The following is a 23,024-nucleotide window of genomic DNA, read 5'->3' as shown; positions in this document are numbered from 1 at the left end:
TGGGGGTAAATTGTGGCTACCGATACACATTTCAGTTAAAACTTTACCTAAATAACACTCATGCACTTTGTTGAGTCGCATTCTTCTGGATATTATAACATAGCTATCTACTCAGTCTCCTCCTTCAGCACAGAATACCCTAGAGGGCACACATCTATTTCTGATATTGGTATATTCACCGTTATTTTTAGTGCCATCTGATAAATTCAAGGGACTCCTACTCAAAGAGGGCATGTACCAGAGAAAGTTCACTTCAGTACCTTATTCAATTTCAGACTTCACACATCATTTACAATAAAAATCTGCTGCAATAGAAAGAGTCCATACTTTGAGGTATCAACAGGTTGTGGGTTAAAGTTCCCTTCAGAATCCATGGATGACTGTTTTTCCATCATACTGACATAGTTTGACTCCATGTAGTCTGGAGGTAAAGCTCCCGCAACTGCACTCAGGCAAGGCAGGGCCAGTTTGAAAAGTTCTTGTTCATATTTCTGGGAAGAGAACAATGGTAAGCTATTATCCATGTGACTCCTGCTGTGGCTTGTTGACAAATACCCCCACAGGTTCATGTGTTTGAAACTTCACTTCTAATTGGTGACACTATTTTGGAAAGTCAAGGGACCTTTACAAGGTAGAGCCTTGGTGGAAGAAGGTCACTATATGTATATATCCCTCTCTGCCCATACTTTGTCTACCTCTCCTTCCCTAGTTTCCTGGCTACCCTGCAGATCTCACTCTTTCTGTTATACCTTCCCTGCTCCGATGGACTAAATGGCTTCTGGAACTATAAATTAAACAAAGCCTTTTCTCTTCTAACTTGTTTTATGTCAGTGTATTCTATCACTAACATCAACCAGCCACATGCCTGATTTCCTATATTTCTCCTACTATTTTACCTTCAGAAAGAGTGGTATGATCACACAGAATATGTGACAATATTGATTACTAATGATCAATGTATAATGTATTCTCAACATGAATTATTAAGAACGGAGGAAAACATAATCAGGTAACCTCCCATTGTTTTGCTTTGTTGAAACAGGATTATACCCTATAACTGAGACCCAACTGGAGTCCATGCTATTCTTGAACTTGAGATCCTCCTGTCTCAGCATCCTCTGTGCTGAGAGTATAGGTATTCCCCATTACACCTGACACTATTCAGGTCTTGATTAGTAAATATATCAACCCACTATAAATACGATCTTACAGAGAACCTGAGGCTTTTGTTGCTTTAGCAATACAAACAAATTCCTCCCAGATCCTCCATTACCTTTTGAGACAAAGCATCAAAGATGCCCCAAAATAATTTTCTTGATAAATGAAGTTCTTCTTCCGAGGCAGCACCAAAGTTGCCCCACCCTCCAGGTAGGCAATAATATTTCCAGCATCTTTCATAATGATTCGTCAGCAGCTGCATGGGAAAGTCGTCATAAAATTAGCAAGCTAAAATATCTCTTCAGTGTTTCCATTCCTCTTCCATGGCATTCTGAACGCTATAGTATAAGGTGCCTGGAAGGGAAACTCTCAAACCCATGTGAGTATTTTGAAAACAAAATTACTTGAATACTATGTTTCTTTCAAATTGGGCACTGATTACAATACAATGTGTGGACCAAATGTTCAGCTTTGAAAATGTATATTAAAGTGGGCTAGAAAGATGGCTCAGTTGTTAAGAGCATTTTCAGCTCTTTTAGGAAGCCCACATTTGGTTTCCAGCACCTAAATCAGGCAGCTTACAACCATATATAATTCAAGTTCCAGGCTATCTATTGCCCTCTTCTGGCCTAATTTCTTACTGCACTTACATGCACATACCCACACACATATACATATAATTAGTGTATCTTGAACAGTATTCTTTCTGAAGTTATTTAGATAGTCATACACCCCAGAGTTCTGTATGTGAACTCTTATTTCCTGGGCTTCATACACAATTATCTCCTAGAGTCCAGAGATACTGAATGGGAACCTTTTTTTCCATGGTATTTTTGTTTTCTCTGACTTCTAATCAATTATGATGATGTCAGACCTTCAATTTCTATAAGTAAACTCTAATGACTCTACATTTGTTTGGTAACTACAGGTGCAGTCTTTGATCATCCTAGTTTCTACACTATGAATGGCTCTCTCAGTTATTTGGAAGCTTTTTGGAAAATTTATTTGTGATCTATATCTGCCAAGTTTATAGAATCGGTATTAGAGAGTCTATGACCCTACATTGCTTATTTAAGGCCTCTCTCTCTCTCTCTCTCTCTCTCTCTCTCTCTCTCTCTCTGTGTGTGTGTGTGTGGTGTGTGTGTGTCTCTCTCTCTCACACACACACATATTGTGTGTGTGTGTGTATATATATAGAGAGAGAGAGATTTAGTATATATATATATATATATATATATATATATATATATATATATATATATCAATGCCTAAGAGACAAATGATTAGTAACAAGAAGTCAAAGAAGTTAACCCAAGAAAACAGGGACCACATAGTGCCAAGAATTTCTCATATTTACCTTCAGAGGCATCTTTGCATGCTCATTCAACAGTGGAACATCAAACACCAGCCTTCGGAGTAGGTGTTGCATCATAGATGGTCTCAGTTGGCTGTTGGAACAAGGTAAAACTCAAGACTCACAATTCATATATCATACTATAAAAATTAATTTTAGATATATAAACAACTTGAAATTTTCATGATAATTTCAAAGGCCTGTGCCATAAAGAAAACTGGCACAGAGAGTCACCTACTTACCCACATATAGAGAGCAGGCACACTTCTATAGAGTCCCGCTGAGCTTTGGTAAGGGAGCATCCCTTAGAGAGTCTATATACAGTGTGTAGCAGAGAGTCAATGAGGGAAGCATGGTGCTCTGTTCCAGCAAACAGGGGAGCACACCTCGTTAACAAAGGTAGGACAGCTGTGCAGAGGTACCGGTTGAGGGCCAAGGCCATGTCTGTAGCACTTAGTGCAGCCTAGAGGAGGAACAAGAGGACAAAACCTTGTGTGATCAGGAGAGAACTCGATGCATTGCCTGCCACGCAATCTCCCTATCTGGAAACAGCAACAGCATGGACATCTGGAAATGTAGTCCTTAGATCAATGTTTACCCATGGCTCACATGATCTTCACCACTTAAAATCATCAACTGCTGATTGAAATAAATGCAACATCATCTATCTTCTCAAGTGGTTTAGAAATCCAAGCTCAAGGTTAGGCTATAATAATATCATCTCCCCTAACATCTGTGATGGTAACTCTGAGGTTAGTAAATAGGCCTATCCAACCTCCAGACTGAACCTAAAGGAGTTCTGGAGGAATACTGTGAGTTTGATCTGTACAAGGCTAGCTCTGAAAAGACTCAGATCTCAGTAGGATGGGTTATAGAGGAAGATGCCAGTGAGCACTTCCTTGTTGGCAGAAGAGATGGAAATGAACATGTTTGCAAAACTGATCTCAGATTTGTACATGTCATTCATACTTCTACTAAGATCTACAAGGTCAATCATCAGGAGTTTGTAGTATTACTGTGTTGACATTTCTACTCTTGAGAATGTCAAAGAAGATGGAACTTCCATCTTGTTTTTATGATTTTGCTGCCATGGATTTCTTTACTCAAGACCTAAGATCAAATGGAGGTCATTTAGTATTATGTAAGTAAATGAGTTAGAATGCTTTTGATGGGATTTGATGCTCCCCTTTATTCTACCATGTTTCATATACCAGCATGACACCAGTAATAGCAGATCCTCCATGGGGCCACCTAACATACAGGGCAGATACTACCCACTGCGTACTCAAGAGAATGATAACCGAATGTGCTGCTGTAACAGACAGAACTATAATGACCATTCAAGTGCCTTAATGCTTCTTTCACCAAACAGCAAAGACATGTGGGCAAATTTATTTAGATAGATATTATTTTATTTTTTGTATATATGTATTCATGTATATATACATATATATGTATGTGTATATATATATATATGTAAGCGTGTGTGTGTGTGTGTGTGGTGAGGCAAGAGGTGAATGTCAGATGTCTTCCTTAATATCTCTTTACCTTATTTTTTGAGATAGGATCTCTCAATGAACCTAAAGCTTTCTGATTCAGCTAGACTAGCTAGCCAATAATCTCCAGAAATCATACTATATCTAATATCCACTGCTTAGATTTTACACACACACACACACACACACACACACACACACACCTGTTTTTTTTTAACTTGTGTTTAAGGATAAACAAAGGTCTTCATGTTTAAGTAACAAGGACTTTATCAAATGAGTCATCTCTATATATATAGGACAAATACAATAATGAATAGATATTTAATAGCTATCCCTATGACCTCCCAAGTTAAGCATAGATCAATGAACTTCTTGTCCCCACTGCAGCTTATGAGATTTCTTGCCAACCCTGTGAGGCAGATAGTCTCACTAGTTAATGAATTTCCTTTGGACAGCATCTGTTTGATTTGCTCTCTACTCATTGTTTGCCTGAAACCAACACAGGTGTGCAGGGAATGCTTGTTGAGAATGAGTGGATGAGTGAGTCCACAGACATAGACCTCGGAGTCAAGGGTACAAGTTCACTTTTCATATCATACCGTGTCTAGAGAGGCAGCCGCTCGAAGATCTGGCAGAAAGCCAACCTCAAGGAGATGGAGGAGGAAATCTTGCACCTCAATTCCATAGACCCTGTCAAGGAACAAAACCATGGCTGCCTTGTGATCTGGGCAAAACCCCGCGGACATGTCAGGCTCCACCACCTTCCCATCTACAAGAGAGAAGGTGACATGTTGGCGTCAATGGCCTGGCCATCTGTGGGTTGATGACATTTGGCTTTTTGCCAGCCATGTCATATTTTAAATAAATTATATTAATGAAATGTTTTCCTGCTTCACTACCCTCACACAACTGTGTGCTTGGCGGGTGAACTAGGGTAGTGCAATTTGAACCCAAGGTCATTTAGATGTCATCGAGGCATCTGTTCACTTCATAGTTGGAAAGACACAGTATCTGGCAGATGCCAAGAAGGAAACAGAAGGCATCAAACAGACCTGGTAAAATGTGGAGTGGATACCATGAAAAGGTAAATATAAACGCAGGCCAAGCCTGGTGGCGCATGCCTTTAATCCCAGCACTCAGGAGGCAGAGACAGGTGGATGTCTATGAGTTAGAGGCCAACCTGGTCTACAAGTGAGTTCCAGGACAGCCAGGGCTGTTACATAGAGGAAACCCTGTCTCAAACAACCTAGATAGATAGATAGATAGATAGATAGATAGATAGATAGATAGATAGATAGAGATAGATAGATAGATAGATAGATAGATAGATAGATAGATAGCACATTCTTCTACTCTTGTCAAGGGCATGTCTCTTTAAACTTATGTGAAAATCAGGGTACCTTTCCATGGCTATGGTTCAAAATGACTATAATTATGAATGAAATAGGATAATAGTGAATACAGTTACACAATAAGCATAAAGTGATGAATCAACACAATGAAGCCAGTATGGATTTCATATGAAATAGACTTCATTAAGCACAACATAGGAGAGTCATGTCATTTTCTCTCTCAATATCCAAAGCTTGCAACCTATGTAGGCCAATGCATCCCTTATAGTAATTCCTTAAGTTCAGAGGTTGGAGACTATTAGTATGAGGAATTATGGGACTGTGTGCCAACTTAAAATCATGGGGAGCCTATTGCTCCCTATTAGACCACAAGATAATTATGCCAAACTGGTCCTGGTAGCATACAGTAAGAGTCTATGAATGGCATCACAGAGTTTTTTCCACATGAAAGTAATATTAAAGAAAGCAGAGCCTGGAAGGAGGACATGTGACCATCAAACCCAAATAGCTTTTCTCTTGGAATCAGTGAACAAATAATATTTAAATAAAATTCAGTTGATACTCACTAGTTCCTGGTCATTATTACAAAAATATCTACTATACTAATATTATCTCTGCATTATATTATAGGAAAATTAGATTTTAGAGTTTAACTCCACTGGGAATAGCATTGCTAGGTGATAGATCTGAGTGGTGGAGCTATTAGAAGTTTCTAGAAGACAACTCAGACCCTGAATCTGTCTTCATAGCTGGGTTAGGCTATTTTAAGAACTTCTTTCCTGACTCCATGATGAAGCATCAGTTTTTAACACAGAGGCTGTCTGATCCCCTGGTATGAAACCAACCATGAGATCTTGACTAGTCTCAAAGACAGACGAGAAGGAGGCAGTCTGGAAATGTGATAGCTGTGCCTCCTCAGAGTCAAATGCCCCTTCTCATTCTTCAGAATGAAGACTGGTTGCCCCCACTCTATCAAAAGCTTATGAGACAGGATATCTCCTGCACCAATGAGGGGGGTCTGCATTTTCCAAGGGGCTTCATGACAATACCATTTGCTTTGTAGTTTTACTCTCTCTAGGAATTTTCTTTCCTGAAGGACTGTGAGAAGAAACACCCTGCTAGGGTAACTAGCCATCTATGACCAGGGAGACGATGGTAGCTACCCAATATCACAAATACACAATCCACCTCATAAATATTTGTAATATGGTCTTGTGGGTTCTATCATATGGGTCCCGGGGATTGAACTCGGGTGCTCTATGGGCATTGATTTTAATATAATCACAACTGCCTGAGATTTAAAACCCACTGACATGATACCACTGTATTCCAGTATCACCACCTCCTCAAACTCACAGGACACAATGCAGTAAGGACCTGCTCACTCCTATATGTGAGCAAGCACCTGACTGAATGGAGGTGGGAAAGGGGATGCTAAGCACTGATGAGCTGTTCATAAAGGAACTGTCCTCCCAGTCCTACAGAGCGCACAGGATGGATGCTGGTCTTACCTTTGGCTATTGTTGGCATCTGAAATGCAATGCTGATGACACCCACCAAGTCTCCCAATGGAATCAGAGATCGCAAAATGGACCTAATTCGGATGGCTTCTCCCTTTCCAGCATGAATCAACTAAACAGGAAGAGGATAAAGCAAGCTTAGAACTAGTTGTAGACTCTACCTGTAGTTTTGTTAGAACATTTAAACTGTGAGAATCCGTATATAAAGCAATTGTCCACCCTACCCATGCATAAAGCCAATCATCTCTCAGAAATTGCATCTCAGGCATACAGGCAGGCAATCCCAGCTTATAGTTCCCATAAATGTGAAGAAATACCAGATTACATACACTTCACTCTAGGCCACCTCTTTTCCAATAAAGTTCACACATTTGCCGGGCGTGGTGGCACACGCCTTTAATCCCAGCACTCGGGAGGCAGAGGCAGGCGGATTTCTGAGTTCGAGGCCAGCCTGGTCTACAAAGTGAGTTCCAGGACAGCCAGGGCTACACAGAGAAACCCTGTCTCGAAAAACCAAAAAAAAAAAAAAGTTCACACATTTTTTATAATGTTTGGGGTACCAGAACAAACTGATAACCAGAAAAGTTTATGAACACTTGCCCTTAAAATTATATGTACCCACCAATAACCAGAGAAATAACACAATAAAACAGTCACTATTCTGAGCCATGCTAATATTTATTATGTATCTAACTTCTTTCTTGTCTTAGGAATTAATTCTATATCCACTCATATTCTGTCCTGATTCTTGGAGAAGGGGGTGTCAGTTTACATAAATCCTGACATTCCATTTAAGACTTCCAGCTGAGAACATTCCCATGGTACTAGTGGATCAGAAGAGTTAAGAATCTCAGTAAGTTTCTTAAATCTAGAGCCAGGACCAGCATCTGTTACATTCACCTTTAGGTAAGAAAAGCAAGTGATAGTCAAGGTCTAGTGGGGAGTTCAGCTAATGACTGTAAAGGTGGTAGAACTTCAGCCAGGGCAAGGTGGACATGGTGAGCCCTCACTGATCTGCTTTAGCATTCCCAGACCCTTAAGATGGCAAGACAATAACACCCAAAGTGTCTATGTATTATAATATGTTTCTTAGTTCCTCTGATCTTTTCCCTGAGACAAGCAAAGTTACAAACTGTGTGAGCGTCCATGTTTTTCTCTGCAACCACCTCCAGCACAATGTCTGTCACCCCTTCTCAATTACCAAAGTGAAAACTCACATGAGAAGCAGAGGCTAAGGGTTTTGTTTTGTTTTGTTTTGTTTTGTTTTGTTTTGTTTTGTTTTGTTTTGTTTTGTTTTGTTTTGTTTTAAAAAGATACCAGGTTTTCTAATATTCTAACTGTTCTCTATTCTGTTGTTCTTTTCTGCTTTCAACAAAAGAGAACATCGTGTAAATTTTATCATATGAGTTTAAAGGAAAGGCCTTTAAAGAACTGAAAACCAACATGGGTACCAAGGGCAAGGAAATGAAATGTGTTGTGAGTCACCCGCTCTGGCTTCATGTTTATCCCAGCTCAAAAATAGACTTGCAGATTAGTTTATTCTTTTAGCATTTCTGTTTGTCTGTTTATTTGTTTGTTTCTCTGTATAGCCCTGGCTGTCCTGGAACTCACTCTATAGCCCAGACTGGCCTTGAATTCAGAAATCCACCTGCCTCTGCCTCCCAAGTGCTGGGATTAAAGGTGTGTGCCACCACTGCAGTGCTTATAATGTGCCAGTCATATTCACCCCCAATTCCCTTCTGCAATCCCTCCAACATGTCTCATTCACAAATATGCATCTCCTTAAAGAATTAAGAACCCACCTAACCAAATCTGTGCTGTCCACATGTACATGGCATAGGGCCATGGGGACCCTGCTGGGAAGCTCCCAAAAACCAAGTGACTCTTCTTCTCCTATTAGCCACTACCTGCCAGGGTGGCTTCTCAGCTTGGGGGGGAGGGGGGGGTTCAGGAGCCTCAAGCTGTTGTCAACAGCTGGTCACAGTGCAGAGAGTGAGTGACTCTGGAGTTCCCACGCCCAAACTGGACATTTGTAACACGAGCCTTATACTCAAGACTCAAGGAATAGCATAGAAAAGAAGGTAAAAGACTTCTGTGAACCAGAAGACCAAGCAGCCGATGTGAAATCAGTTTGTCTGCATACACCAGGCCTGCAACCATATGCTCTCTCAACACCTATGTCTGTCTTACAGCTTTGAAATCAATATTGCCCAGTTGTACTCACGTAGAGATAAGCATTATATAAAAGGAATCAATTATTGGTGGAAACAGATTTCCATCAGAGAAGAACAAACCATACAGGGAAAACATCATCTCTTCTTCAAAGGCAAGGAGGCCACATAAGTTTTAAAGACATATGGGTGACTACAAATTCTATTAATGACTTGTACTGACAATCTCATTACTAATTTTTATAGCCAATGGGACATTTTCAACTAAACAAACACTCATTCTGCAGTTAGGCTGCAGCTATTATTTTTAATGGAGCATGAATATTACTAGTTTGGGATGCTGCTGTGAGCCCTACCATCGTAATGTTTGGGACTGAGTGCATCAAGATTGCTACCCTCAAGCCCCCAAAACAGACTCACGTGCATTTCAGGAGCACAGCGCCCAAGCAGGTCAATCAAAGCTGCGTAGAAGGTCATGATCGCGTTCCCCATGTGGATGGTATCATCTTCCTCCTCTTCTATATCACTTTCGGGGAATTTGTCCCAAAAGAAGCAGAAAGTAAATGAAGTTGCAGTGACAGCCTTTTCCTACCAGTCCTTTCATGCTTCTCAGAAATACCAGTGAGATGTTTTGTTTTGTTTTGTTGTTTTTTGTTGTTGTTGTTACAAAAGAACCAGGCCTTAAAGATCAGAACTGGGACTCTATTACCAAGAACACACTGCAAGGGCATGTTAGGATTCCTGCCACGGCACAGGCAGAGGATCGATCATCTGATAGATCCTGATCATTTCCTTCTTTTCAGTCTTTAAGATTTAATGTTCTTTTTTTTTTTTGTATGAGTACGTGCATTTGTGTATGCGCACAAAAAAAAAAGGTGTCAGATCCCTGAAATGTGAATTGCATGCAGTTGTGAGCCACTTGATTTGAGTACTGAGAACCAAACAGAAGAGAGCTCTAGAAGAATAGAAAGTGCCCTTAATCAAGTCTAAGTGGATCAAGGAACTTCACATAAAACCAGAGACACTGAAACTTATAGAGGAGAAAGTGGGGAAAAGCCTTGAAGATATGGGCACAGGGGAAAAATTCCTGAATAGAACAGTAATGGCTTGTGCTGTAAGATCGAGAATTGACAAGTGGGACCTCATGAAACTGCAAAGCTTCTGCAAGGCTAAAGACACCATCAATAAGACAAAAAAAACACCAACAGATTGGGAAAGGATCTTCACCTATCCTAAATCAGATAAGGGACTAATATCCAATATATATAAAGAACTCAAGAAGGTGGACTCCAGAAAGTCAAATAACCCCATTAAAAAATGGGGCTCAGAACTGAACAAAGAATTCTCACCTGAGGAATACCGAATGGCAGAGAAGCACCTGAAAAAATGTTCAACATCCTTAATCATCAGGGAAATGCAAATCAAAACAACCCTGAGATTCCACCTCACACCAGTCAGAATGGCTAAGATCAAAAATTCAGGTGACAGCAGATGCTGGCGAGGATGTGGAGAAAGAGGAACACTCCTCCATTGTTGGTGGGATTGCAAGCTTGTACAACCACTCTGGAAATCAGTCTGGCGGTTCCTCAGAAAATTGGACATAGTACTACCGGAGGATCCAGCAATACCTCTCCTGGGCATATATCCAGAAGATGTCCCAAACGGTAAAAAGGACACATGCTCCACTATGTTCATAGCAGCCCTATTTATAATAGCCAGAAGCTGGAAAGAACCCAGATGTCCCTCAACAGAGGAATGGATACAGAAATTATGATACATTTACACAATGGAGTACTACTCAGCTATTAAAAAGAATGAATTTATGAAATTCCTAGCCAAATGGATGGACCTGGAGGGCATCATCTTGAGTGAAGTAACACAATCACAAAAGAACTCACACAATATGTATTCACTGATAAGTGGATATTAGCCCAAAACTTAGGATACCCAAGATATAAGATACAATTTGCTAAACACAAGAAACTCAAGAAGAATGAAGACCAAAGTGTGGACACTGTGCCCCTTCTTAGAATTGGGAACAAAACACCCAGGGAAGGAGTTACAGAGACAAAGTTCGTAGCTGTGATGAAAGGATGGACCATTTAGAGACTGCCGTATCCAGGGATCCATCCCATAATCAGCTTCTAAACGCTGACACCATTGCATACACTAGCAAGATTTTGCTGAAAGGACCCAAATATAGCTGTCTCTTGTGAGACGATGCCGGGGCCTAGCAAACATAGGAGTGGATGTTCACAGTCAGCTATTGGATGTATTACAGGGCTCCCAATGGAGAAGCTAGAGAAAGTACCCAAGGAGCTAAAGGGATCTGCAACCCTATTGTTGGAACAACATGATGTACTAACCAGAACCCCGGAGCTCTTGTCTCTAGCTGCATATGTATCGAAAGATGGCCTAGTCGGCCATCAATGGAAAGAGAGGCCCATTGGACTTGCAAACTTTATATGCCCCAATATAGGGGAATGCCAGGGCCAAAAGAATGGGAATGGGTGGGTAGGGAAGTGGGGGGCACTATGGGGGACTTTTGGGATAGCATTGGAAATGTAATTGAGGAAAATATGTAATAAAAATATTAAAAATTAAAAAAAAAAAGAAAGTGCCCTTAATTGGCAAACCATCTCTGCAGCCCCTTGCTTCATTTGTTGTTGTTGTTGTTGTTTCTGTTACTCTCTTGAGCAGGTGTACAACAAATAGCATTTGTTATGACATTTTCATATGTGTAGCACTATCCTTTACTCGTAGTCATCCTGCCATCACCCCACCTCCTTCCAAATAGTTCCTTTTTGCTTTTACACCACATATAAAGAAATGCACATACATGTACAACATATATACAACATGTTGCATATATATGCAACACACATATATGTGTGAATTATGCTCATTTCTAATGACAGATAGCAAATTAACAAAAAGTGGTGGAAAGACTATTGTGAAGTAAGTTTACGAGTGCTTTTCCAAGTACCACTCAAGTAGAGAAAGGGTAACCAAAGACACCATGTCAGAGCCCAGGTATACTGCTTGGTCGAGAGTAACATTTAGAAGTGTTACTTCATGTATTCACCTATGAACCCAATAACCTTACCCTCCCTCCATTAACCATAAACAATCTAGTTGTTTCTTTCTCTACCTCCTTAAGTTTCTCTTTCTGAAAACATTCCGTTATCTGGCTAATAGAATGCAAATGTGGACAGCCCTCAGGGTCTTATGTCCTTCCTTCTGGGTGGCTTGAAAGAGGTGTCCTCAAGTGGACTCAAGAGTCTGCAGAATGGCAGTGAGTTGCACTGTAGGTGCATGAGGCAGGTCTCAAGCCAATATTTCCACACAGGCTAGTATCATCCTGTTCTGAGCTCCCAGTACGTATTTCTCTCTATGAGGGCAGCTAAGAACTGCATTAACCATCTATGGCTAAGTGGTAAACACTTAAAGTCTGTGCTTCCTCTGCCTGTGGAAGAAATAGGTTTCCCTTATTTGCAAGTCTGTTCCCTCTGAGCCCTATGTTTTATCTTACAATTGCACTAACAGTGTAGGTGCATGACCCCCTCAGAGAACATTTACCTCCACAGATTAAAAACATGCCCATCTACATTGCCTTATGACTGTACTAGAATAGCGTCAGTGTCTTCTGACACACATCTCTCTTCTGTACATTAGCCAAGCATTCTGCTCCTCTGAATTGTATCTGTTTTCCTTTCTTTTACCATGGTACTCAGGAAATGAGTCCCCTATTTCCTTACTAAAGGTCTCTTTCTCTATCTAATGATATTATAAAAACTACAGAAACTCATCTTGGGCGGCTGAATCAATAGTTCTGTGAGAAATAGAGCTTACAACTCAAGTATAAAGACCTCAGTTCAAATCACCAGGACCCACATAAAAATCCAGATATGGTCATGCATACCTGTCACCCCAGGGCTGGGAGAGGAGCCAATTCAGGGAGGTTGCTAGGGCTTTTGAGCTGCCAGCCTAGTTCTTAATTCAGTGAGTGGCTGTCTCAGAGAATGAGCTAAAAAGTGAGAGAGTAGGACAACCAATACCTCCCTCTAGCCCCTGTATATGTAAGGATGTGTGTGTACGTGCACACACTCACCACAAATCATCTATACTGTACAGGTATGGCCAACTTATGGCCTATAAATGCAGACAAACACTTTGTAAATGACAGACAGCATCATGCCCCATTGTCAAGGATATAGGTTTCTGAACTGTGTTCTTTGCTTAGCTAGCCTGAAAATACCTACAAGATGCACAACCTAAGTCCACACAGTGTCTCCAGCTCATTTCCTGATTCATTCAGGCTTTCTCAGCAGCCAACTCCCCACATCTCATCTATAACACTCATTTTTCAAGGGATCACTCTTCAGTGACAGATAAGTAAAATAATAAGTAACAGAATGTCATCTACACATTTTCAACCATAATTGGGTGATATCATTTGCTGAGAGTGTGCTTAGTAGACCTACAGGGTTTTGCTGGAGCCACTGGTTGGAGAGGGACCATCTCTAGAAGGATCCTCAGCTATTTTTATGGCTTCTTCCATGGCTGCAAGGAGACCATTACCACCTTCTCCTCTCAAGGCAGGACCAAAGCACTCGGGTCTCCGGATGAGCAACCTCACCACGACATTTGCATTCTCTTCCACACTCTCCCCTACAGTCAAAAGAGAAATATGAACAAAATATAGGTTTTCTGGGGACCATATGTCCTAAGCATTTCTCATTTAAACAAACAGGTATACCTTAGAAGTATACTATAATAATAAATTCAACTTTTAAATTGCATTTATTTATTGGGAGGGTAGGTCAAGTCACATGACACCCCAGAAAGCCAGAAAACAAACAAACAAACAAACAACCTAAAGGAACTGTTTCTCTTCTTCTATCACATGGGTTTGAGGGATAGAACTCACATAGTCAGGCTTGGTTGCCAGCACTTTACCCACTGAGCCATCTTACTGGCCCATAAATTCAACACTTAGCCCACATCACGACTTCATGGTCTGCATGCCCGGTAGTCCTCAGAGACTTGAATGTCTGGATACCTTTTCGTGACAGTCTTGGGAGACTGAAGAAGATGACTGGAACTTGAGGCCTCGTGGGCTATCAAAGGCTGTTGGCAAGGGCCTTGAAAGTTCTACCTCTAGCTATATCCTAGCTCTCATTCTTTACTTCCTGGTTGGTGCCACACAAGAAGCTGCATTGCAAGCTCCTAGCAACCAAGGACTGAGCCATTGCAGCCAACTTTCCTGAAGTGATGGACCGATTAGGTTCCACCCTCAAGATGCCTCTGTTGGGTATTCTGACACAGCAAAGAAGAAAGTGACAGATGTACATACTAAACAATGTACGCTACTTCCATTGGTATTTTCCAAGTAAAGCAAAATACTACAGAGACAAACTATCTGAGAAGGGAGAGGATATTGTCATCCTAACACTTAAGACCCAACTGCAAAAGCCCAGAAGGTAAATACAGACTTGAAGCTAAACAATAAAAATATGATCCACATAAAAAATGTAGTATAGGTTACTTCTGTAGATTGAAAACTATTAAATAGAATATATAATTTCTTATATTCCCCTTCTTCATGAAATTCTATGATGAATCTTTACTTTCTTTTCATTTAAAAATATTAATTTTTACTTCAAATTTTGCATATATACATGAATGTGTGAGCAGGTAAGCACAGGTGCCCAAGGAGGCCACAAGAGGATGTCAGATCTCTTGGAGCTGGAGTTACAGGCATGTGTAAGCTATCTCATATGGATGCTGGGAACTGAACTTGGGTCTTCTTCAGGGGGAGATAAGTGATCCTAACCATTAAGCCCTCTGCCGCAGGACGCTAACTTTTACAGTTTTATGAATTTGCCAGTGGTTGTGTACTACCGTTACAGAAGACTGCAAATCTGAGAAAGTCAAGGTATCGCTCTCCTTCAACTGGATTCCACCCAATGTCTGGGTAACCCTTAGACAGCAGCATCTGACAACTCTGCAGGCCACAGCCAGCCAGATAGCGAACGACCTGCAAATAAAGGATGAGCAAGGGGTCAGCCTTCACGTGGAGCAAACGGGAGCCTCTGCTAAGTCTGGCAGATGAAATTATCCAAGGGTGGTTTGGAACACAGACATTTCATTCCTTTATGTGTGAGTAAAGTATAAGTATATATAAGTATGTGTGAGTGCAGGTGAGTGCAGCACTGGATCTCCTATAGCTAAAGTTGTAGGCAGCCATCATCAACTACTTGATGTGGGTGCTAAGAACTGAACTTGAGTCCTCTGGAGTGCAGCAATCACTCTTAACCACTGAAACATTTCTCCAGCCCTAATGAATAAATTTTTTGCATTTCTTTTTAACATCATGACAGCTGACATAAAATGTAGTCATCAAAATGATGAATGAATTCTCTGAGAAAATAATGTTATTGAATTCCATGCCATATACTCAAGACCTTTGCATACAATTACCATAATATCTGACACATCCCTGAATGTCTAATGGCCCAATTCAAAACCATCTGAGTGGGTCTTCCTAAAGCTCATCTGGTAAGGAATGGGCTGTAAACCATCTGAACACAGAACTCCTATCTGAGATGCAAAGGCATCTTGGAGAGAATTGCTTCAAACTGATTCATCCATTCAGTGGTGGGGCAGTTATGAGAAGGTGCTTAAATGGGGTGACAGTAGCTTAGAGGTGGATCTTCTCAGTGCTGACCAACATCGCTCACTCAAAGGGCACATCATTTTGAGCAAGTTATTTGTGCTCCTTGCATCAGTGTCCATAAAACTTGAGCTATACATCTGTAATCCAAAAATCTAAAGTTCCCAAAGCTGTGAAATCTAAAACACTTTGAGTGTTGGCATGAAGTCACAAATAGCAAAGTCTACATCTGGCCTCAGATGTAGGGTGACTTTCAAAAGGCAGGTGCACTAAGAACACTGAATCAAATATTCCATTATGTGTGTGTGATAACTTTTCAGACTCGAGAAAATGCTCACATCTGAATCCCAATGGCCTCCGAGCATGTTGGATGGGGGATACTCTGCCTGCCTATTGGTGGCACCTTTCAGTGCTGTTGAAATTCACACATGAAAAGGAAATGGCTTCTTGGTTTATCATTTTAAGATACTTCATCTCGTGGGCATGATGATAGTGCATAACATTTCATGAGGGATTGTGACATAGAAACAAATCCATCCCCAAAGAAGCCATAGCCAGTGGTGACAGAGCATTACAGGAATAACTTAGCAGAGTTCTGTCAAGCTTAGAAATGAATGCTGCAGCTACAACTTTTATGTCTGCAGCACTGAGGCAAGTGATAGTCAAGAGAATGACCTACTTAAGGTACTTCAATGTATTCTACAACATTCCATCCTCCTCCCATGGTACCCTGTGCTCTCTTCAGTAGCTCATTCTATAATTCTCTAGCCCCAGATGAACTGCTTTCTCTCAATGCAAATTAACTTATATTTTCAATAATATTTATACATGGAATTGTGTGGCATACATCTTCCTGTGACTGACTTCTATTATATGGTATGATGATTTTGAGACTCAGTCACCTTGTAGCCTAAGTTAACACTGAACTCTTTTGTATTGCTGAATAGCAGTCCATTGGATATGGATGGATAGTTCGCAGCTTCTCTCTTACCAATTTGTACAGTGATGGCTATTTTAGCTGTGGACTAGGATGGATTCCTTTTCCATTTAGCAAATCTCTAGAAATGTAAAGACTATGTGTACAGTTCATTGTAGAGCATGCATGTTTAAACTGGTAAACTGTTAGGGGGGCTTTTCAGACTCACTATGCCACATTCATTCAACAGCACCCTGGCAGGAGTGTCCAACTGCCCCACATTCTCCCTTTATATTTGATATTATCAAAGGTCCAAATACTATTTTAAGGGGTTAGTGAGACATAGGAGTAAGGTTTTCTCCATGAGCCAGAGATGATGAAGCTTCATGACATTGATCTGACATGGCAGGGAACTTGGGGAGAGCTCACTGCCTTACACTTGTAAACAGTGCATGCAGGTGCCCACCAGGGCCAACACCTTCTCTGAAACCGAGGAAGTATTTGCCAAAATGGTGATGTCACCAGGAGCAATGCCAATAGAGAGTAGATTTTTAGAAACACATAAATACAATTTTTAACTGACAGTATCAACTGGTGATAGAGCTCATATACAATCATGGTCCCCAAAGACTACAGCCTCTAGAGATGCCATAGATGCCTTGTTTTGAGCAGGAACATTCTATGATATCTGCATCGCAAAGATGCTATCTAACAAATATATTATATATGTGTGTGTATATAATATGAAATATTTTCAATAAAAGAAAATAACACTTAAGAAGAAGAGCCAAAGCACAGACTTCCAACTTTAAACAACAGGACTTGGAAGAGATGAGCACAAAAATGACTTTTAAGTCATTATGAAAAAGATATCTGACAAACAGCCACAGGCTAAAGGGGCTAAGGACATGGCATGTAGAGAGAATAGTGAGCACAAAAGGCCTGAGATGGGGAGATATTTTGGGATGCTCAGTCACAGTGAGATCTGTGTGGCTGGAACAAAGGGATGAGGCAGGACAGTGGCAGGATGTGGGAACAGATCAATATGGGGTGGGTGGCATTGGAGTAAAATTGTGTCCTTTGCTTTTACATTGAGTAACCCAGGAAACCATTGGGCATTCCTGGGAAGAGGAGGAGAGGATCCTTTTAAGAGGATTAATGTCTGTAAAGGAACAATAGACATGGACTTCAGGGGAAGAACCAAATAGAAAGTCTGCTGTCATGCTTTGGGGAACATTCCATCCATGCTGGTCAACACACATGGTCAGATATGCTTAAGAACACCCAGCCTTGCAATTTCACTGGCATCCTCACTGGAATGCATATGTATTTATGTGATACAAAGTTTATACAATGGAGGACAAAAATATCCTTAGGGAAACTAGAGCTCTATTATTAAATAAAATATTAGATATCATGGGAAAAAGTATGCCAGTCATGGAAAGGTGATTCCTATTTCAAAGAAAATATTTATGGTAAGAGAGACAACCTCTCCTAAACTTCTTAATCTTCATCACATCTAATGGATATGGAATGGAGAACAGAATTATGTCAAATATAAGACATTACAGAGTGATAATCATATGCCATGATTTAACTCACTACAGCACAAGTGCTTATACTGAAGTAAGCCTAAGGTACAGTCCAAAGACACTCAGGGCAGGAGCATGGCTCACCTTCTCCAGATCCGGCTCTCGTAGAGCAAGGGCAAGCTCATTGTTATCCATCACTGAAGCTGCGGCCACGTCTAAAGGAGTTGAACCTCTCATGGCTGGTGATGCTAATTCAAACAAAGAGGAAATAATACCTGGATTGTGCTGGAGCTAGGAGTACAGTGTAAGAAAACACACCTTTCCAACACTTAATACCTAAATAACATATATATATATATATATATTACACTATCCTAAATCTATGTAAGATCTTTGACAATCAAAAATGTGTATGTATATTGTGATTGAAATGGATGCAGACTATGAAAGGGTTCAGTTGCACAAATGAACATTCAAGACTTCAAGACCTTACCAAGTTTTGTGATGAGAATACTGTAGATCTACTCTGATTCTTAAAAAATACAATGTATTGCAGTAACCATGCACTTGGATATTTGGGTATTATGATCACTTAAACTGATATAAACGAGACAGTATAAAAAATCCTCTCAGGTGGCAAACCTCTGGGTATGTCTGAGGATGCATTTTTAGAGTAGGTAATTGAACGATGGTAAGACCCACCCTGCTTATGGGTGGTACCGTTCCATGGGCAGAGAATTTGGACTGAATTAAAAAAAAAAAAAAAAGAAAAAAGATAAAGACAGATGAGTGCTGCCTGCATTCTTCTTGCCCCTTACTTCTTAATTTACTCAGCTATCAACCAACAGCCTTACCTTCCCAGTCACTGCCACATCAGACAGTGGCTATGGCCTTCCCCACAATAACACTTTACACCCCCAAAGTGTGAGCCAAGATGAATCCTTCCTTCTCTTAAGTTTCTTTTTGTCAGATAATAGAGCAATGAGAAAATTAACTGATTGCCTACTATCTAAGTCAAAATTGGTAACTTTGTCTAGGGTGCAGTTATGAGTCACCTAACATAGGTTCTAGGATCAGAACACTAGTCCTCTGCAGGAGGAGCAGCAATTTTTCATGACCACCAAGCCATCGCTCCAGCTCCTGTCCAGGTCATTTTTCCTTTAAAAACTAAATTCATATCACACATTAACTTACCAAGACCAACACTGCTGTTTTCCAGTAAATAACTGAGATGATCAAACATGGCTTTTTGATTCTGTCTACTTATACGACAGAAGTAACAGAGAAAACGGCAGCAGTTGGCCACCATCTTGGGGAAGGTGATTTCCTATAAAAAAGAGTATCTGGTTAGTTGCTGAAACAAACAATAGGCTTGAGCACTGAAGGTGAGGCCACAAGGACAGTGCCATCCCATTCACCCATGAAAACCAAGCTCAGATACTGAAAACCTTCAAACATTCAGCCTGTGAGTCACTCAGTCCTCTAGTCACTGAATATCAGGCCTAACAGGGCCTGCATCTACAGATTGCACTGTCACTTAGCCCTATACTTACAGGTAGTCTGTGCCTACATAATCTGTCTGTGCCTACATAATCTCTATGATTCCATTTTATACAATTCAGAAAATATAGATGGATGTTAAGAACTTAGGAGTAGAAAGGAAAGATACGCTGAACTTAGAGTTTCATAATGGGATGTTTTTATCACCATCAATTATTGTTATTGTTCTTATTGTTGATATTCCAGGGCTTCACAACCTGCCTGCTATAGGCACCACTTCTTTGCCAAGGTTCTGGCCAGAAGGGCCCAGTGGTCAGCACCCACACATGCATATCTCCTTACCCGAGAATCTAGGGTTAACTTTTCAACTTTCCTAAAGCTGTGACCCTTTAATACAGTTTTTCATGTTATAGTGCCCCTCAACCAAAAAAATATTTTCGTTGCTACTTTATAGTTGTAACTTTGCTACTGTTATGAATCATAACATAAATATTTGATATGTAGGCTATCTGATATGTGATCCCTGTGGCCGCATTAGGGTTGGGACCCACAGGTTGAGAAACATCTGCCACACTGGATGCTTCTTCCTGAACTCAGAGTATTGTCGGTCTTTAAATGTCTGTCTGTGGGGCATGGAAAACCTAGGCTTATATATATTATAAAGAATAAGTGTTGTGATTTAAATATAGGCATGACACTTGCATCTCAACGAGAGTGTGCTGGTTTATATGGGGTGGTGATGGAGCTCTTTGCTGTGCTCTTTCCGTTAGATATCTGGGTGTTTCAGACTTTGTTCTAAATTGTACTTACTTAAAAGTTAACTTTAAAACCCATTCCAGAACAACCCTGTCTAAGCATTGATTTTTGGCTCAGAAATTTAGAGATTCTGTTGTATAAATACTAGCAATTGCTGAGTCTAAAGGACAAGTATGTACCTTGTACTTATGATGGGATAGGATTTCATATTGAAATATTTATATGCTCTTTGTAAGTTGCTAAATATCATTTAAGGAGACTCACTTAGGAGACAACAAATGACAAAGCACAGTATAGGAATTTGTTTTCCAATATTAAAGAAAGTTCAAACAGCCATCTACAACTCTTAGACTCAAGGGTGTGTGTGTGTGTGTGTGTGTGTGTGTGTGTGTGTGTGAGACAATCAGTGTTCTTTAAACACAAGTTCACTAAAGGAATGTAAGAAATAATCACTCATAATTTCTCTGCAACATGGTTTCTACAGTCAAGGCTTCAGTTTACCTTGGACTCCCCACCTCCAAGGACGTTCACCATGACTTCCATCACTGTCTCATGCATCCCAAGGGCCCGCATGAGATTGGGATGCTGGTAAAACACTTTGTTATTCATGATATCCCTAGAAAGAACATAATTACAACAGTGTTATCTTCTGCTGTATAATTAAGACTGTGATATGCCTACATACAATGCTCATTCTCTGATTCTCTGAGAGAAATGGGATGCATGTGAGGTCAGAAGTACCAGCAGCCCCCCTTCCCCGATTGTGATGGACATTAAAAGAAACTGCAGCAGATGGAACTTAGAATAATTCTAACATTATCTCTGGCTTAAATATTACATCATGGTATTCTCAAGGGTCTTCATCCTGGACCAGAAGCAACCACTAATTGTAAATGGAAAGAAGTTCTACAGACATCTCTTTCAGGATCAGTAAGCAGAAGAGTTTGCTAGGCAATATTTTCTTGTCAAGTCTAAAGCAATAAGATCTCTCTTTCTCTATTTCTCTCTGTCTCCCCATCTATCTCTGTGTATCTCTACCTCTGTCTCTCTCTATCAAACACACACACACCTGAACTCTGTATTTCATTTCTTTCATTGTATCATTCACATACAGATTTGGTGAGAGTACATATTTTAGTTATTCTTTTTAGACAAATGGGCTTGCCAAGTAGGTAAGTTGGCACTTATGAAGCATATCTTTTTTATCAAAAAAGTAGAATTTTATTCCCTAATATAATTTTAATTTATATCACTAATGAACAATTTATTTGTTAACGGAACATATTGCTGCTTACTTAACAAGTAATCTCTAACTCCTAGAAGACTTTGTTTTTCATTAGCTTAATTAAAAAACACCTCAATATATAAGAGGCTTCTTATATATTCAAATATTAGGAGGATACAAATGACACTCAGGCTCATTCTATTATAGGCAAAGTCCAGAGAACACAATGTTTGCTTGTTGGCATAGATTTTCCTGTTTTGTAATATATCACATTAGCACTCTTATATTTTCAATGTGTACCCATTATGGTGAATGTGAAATATAATCTTCCAGTCTATTTTTATAAATTTAAATATTAATAGGCTCATGAGCAATACATAGTATTATTCTGAGATTAAAATATATATAAGTGATAATGATGTCATCTTTAATGCTTTAAATCCTCTGGATTGTGTCCTAGTTTCATATAAGAGAAAACAAGTTTTGTTTTTTTTCTCTTCATTATGAGTATATGTTATGTGTGGGGGTGTACACTTTGGATGTAGGTGCCCATGTGGGCCAGGAAAGGACCTCAGATCACTTGGAGTTACAGGCAGTTGTGAGCTTCCAGATATTGGAGCTAAGAATCCAACCTGAGTCCCATACAAGAGCAGCAGGTGTATGCAACCACTGAGACATCCTCCAGCCTCAAGGTTAATTACTTCTTTGTCTTCCATTCTATTCATGTGGCCATGACATTTTTTAGCTCAACATTTCTGATTTTTATCTAATTATATTCTATTTAATTTTGTTTGAGATGGTGTCTCTTTATGTAGACCAGGTGCCTCAACTTCACAGATATCCATCTGCCTCTGCCTCCCAAGGAATGCTAATTAAAGGTATGCTTCTTGGCCTGCCCCTAATTTTATTTTCTATGAATATTCTTTCATTGTCTTCTACCTACCACTGTACATTCCAGATACCTACAGTTTTTCTACATTTTTCTCATGAACAGCATATAATCTACATTTTTGATGACGGTGGTGGTGGTGGTGGTGGTGGTGGTGGTGGTGGTGATATTTGGATTTCTTAAACTAGAACCCTAACTTTAGAATACCTTTCTGGGATCACTGGGAGAAAACATGGTTGGCTTTACTATTACTCTTAAAGATGGGGCATCAATGTTAATCCCTGATGTTCATGAAATATAAACTCATGATGTTGAATCATCAGAACTTGGTTCCCACTCTCCTCCTTTTTCCAGCATCCAATAGATGGAGGCATCTTTCTTATTATCTCCTGTTGGTAAGTATCTGTGTGATAGATTTAATGTGTTTTTATATATAATTGTACACTTTTGAGTGGCTGAAAAAATAACCTAGTTACTGT

At 40.0% G+C, this 23,024-nt stretch overlaps 1 protein-coding gene across 6 annotated transcripts in view; it reads right to left on the bottom strand.

Annotated features, from left to right (window-relative positions):
- Ryr2 (ryanodine receptor 2) overlaps positions 1 to 23,024 on the bottom strand; it is a 568,461-nt gene that overhangs the window by 151,408 nt on the left and 394,029 nt on the right. For all 6 annotated transcript variants that reach the window (XM_085831287.1, XM_085831288.1, XM_085831289.1 and 3 more), the window contains exons 42-53: positions 20,933 to 21,047; positions 19,370 to 19,502; positions 18,320 to 18,423; positions 14,956 to 15,091; positions 13,536 to 13,722; positions 9,472 to 9,577; positions 6,872 to 6,992; positions 4,608 to 4,777; positions 2,755 to 2,975; positions 2,516 to 2,606; positions 1,274 to 1,414; positions 328 to 491 (exon numbers count right to left, since the gene is read on the bottom strand). In XM_085831287.1, the coding sequence (XP_085687413.1) occupies positions 328 to 491; positions 1,274 to 1,414; positions 2,516 to 2,606; positions 2,755 to 2,975; positions 4,608 to 4,777; positions 6,872 to 6,992; positions 9,472 to 9,577; positions 13,536 to 13,722; positions 14,956 to 15,091; positions 18,320 to 18,423; positions 19,370 to 19,502; positions 20,933 to 21,047 (1,689 nt within the window). The remainder of the gene's footprint in view (positions 1 to 327; positions 492 to 1,273; positions 1,415 to 2,515; positions 2,607 to 2,754; positions 2,976 to 4,607; positions 4,778 to 6,871; positions 6,993 to 9,471; positions 9,578 to 13,535; positions 13,723 to 14,955; positions 15,092 to 18,319; positions 18,424 to 19,369; positions 19,503 to 20,932; positions 21,048 to 23,024) is intronic.

Source organism: Mus caroli, unplaced genomic scaffold (assembly GCF_978045245.1).
Source record: "Mus caroli unplaced genomic scaffold, Mus_caroli_1 scaffold_15, whole genome shotgun sequence".
NCBI lineage: Eukaryota > Metazoa > Chordata > Mammalia > Rodentia > Muridae > Mus > Mus caroli.
Note: the sequence above shows the minus strand (reverse complement) of the source record. Positions and strands in the feature narration are given on the sequence as shown.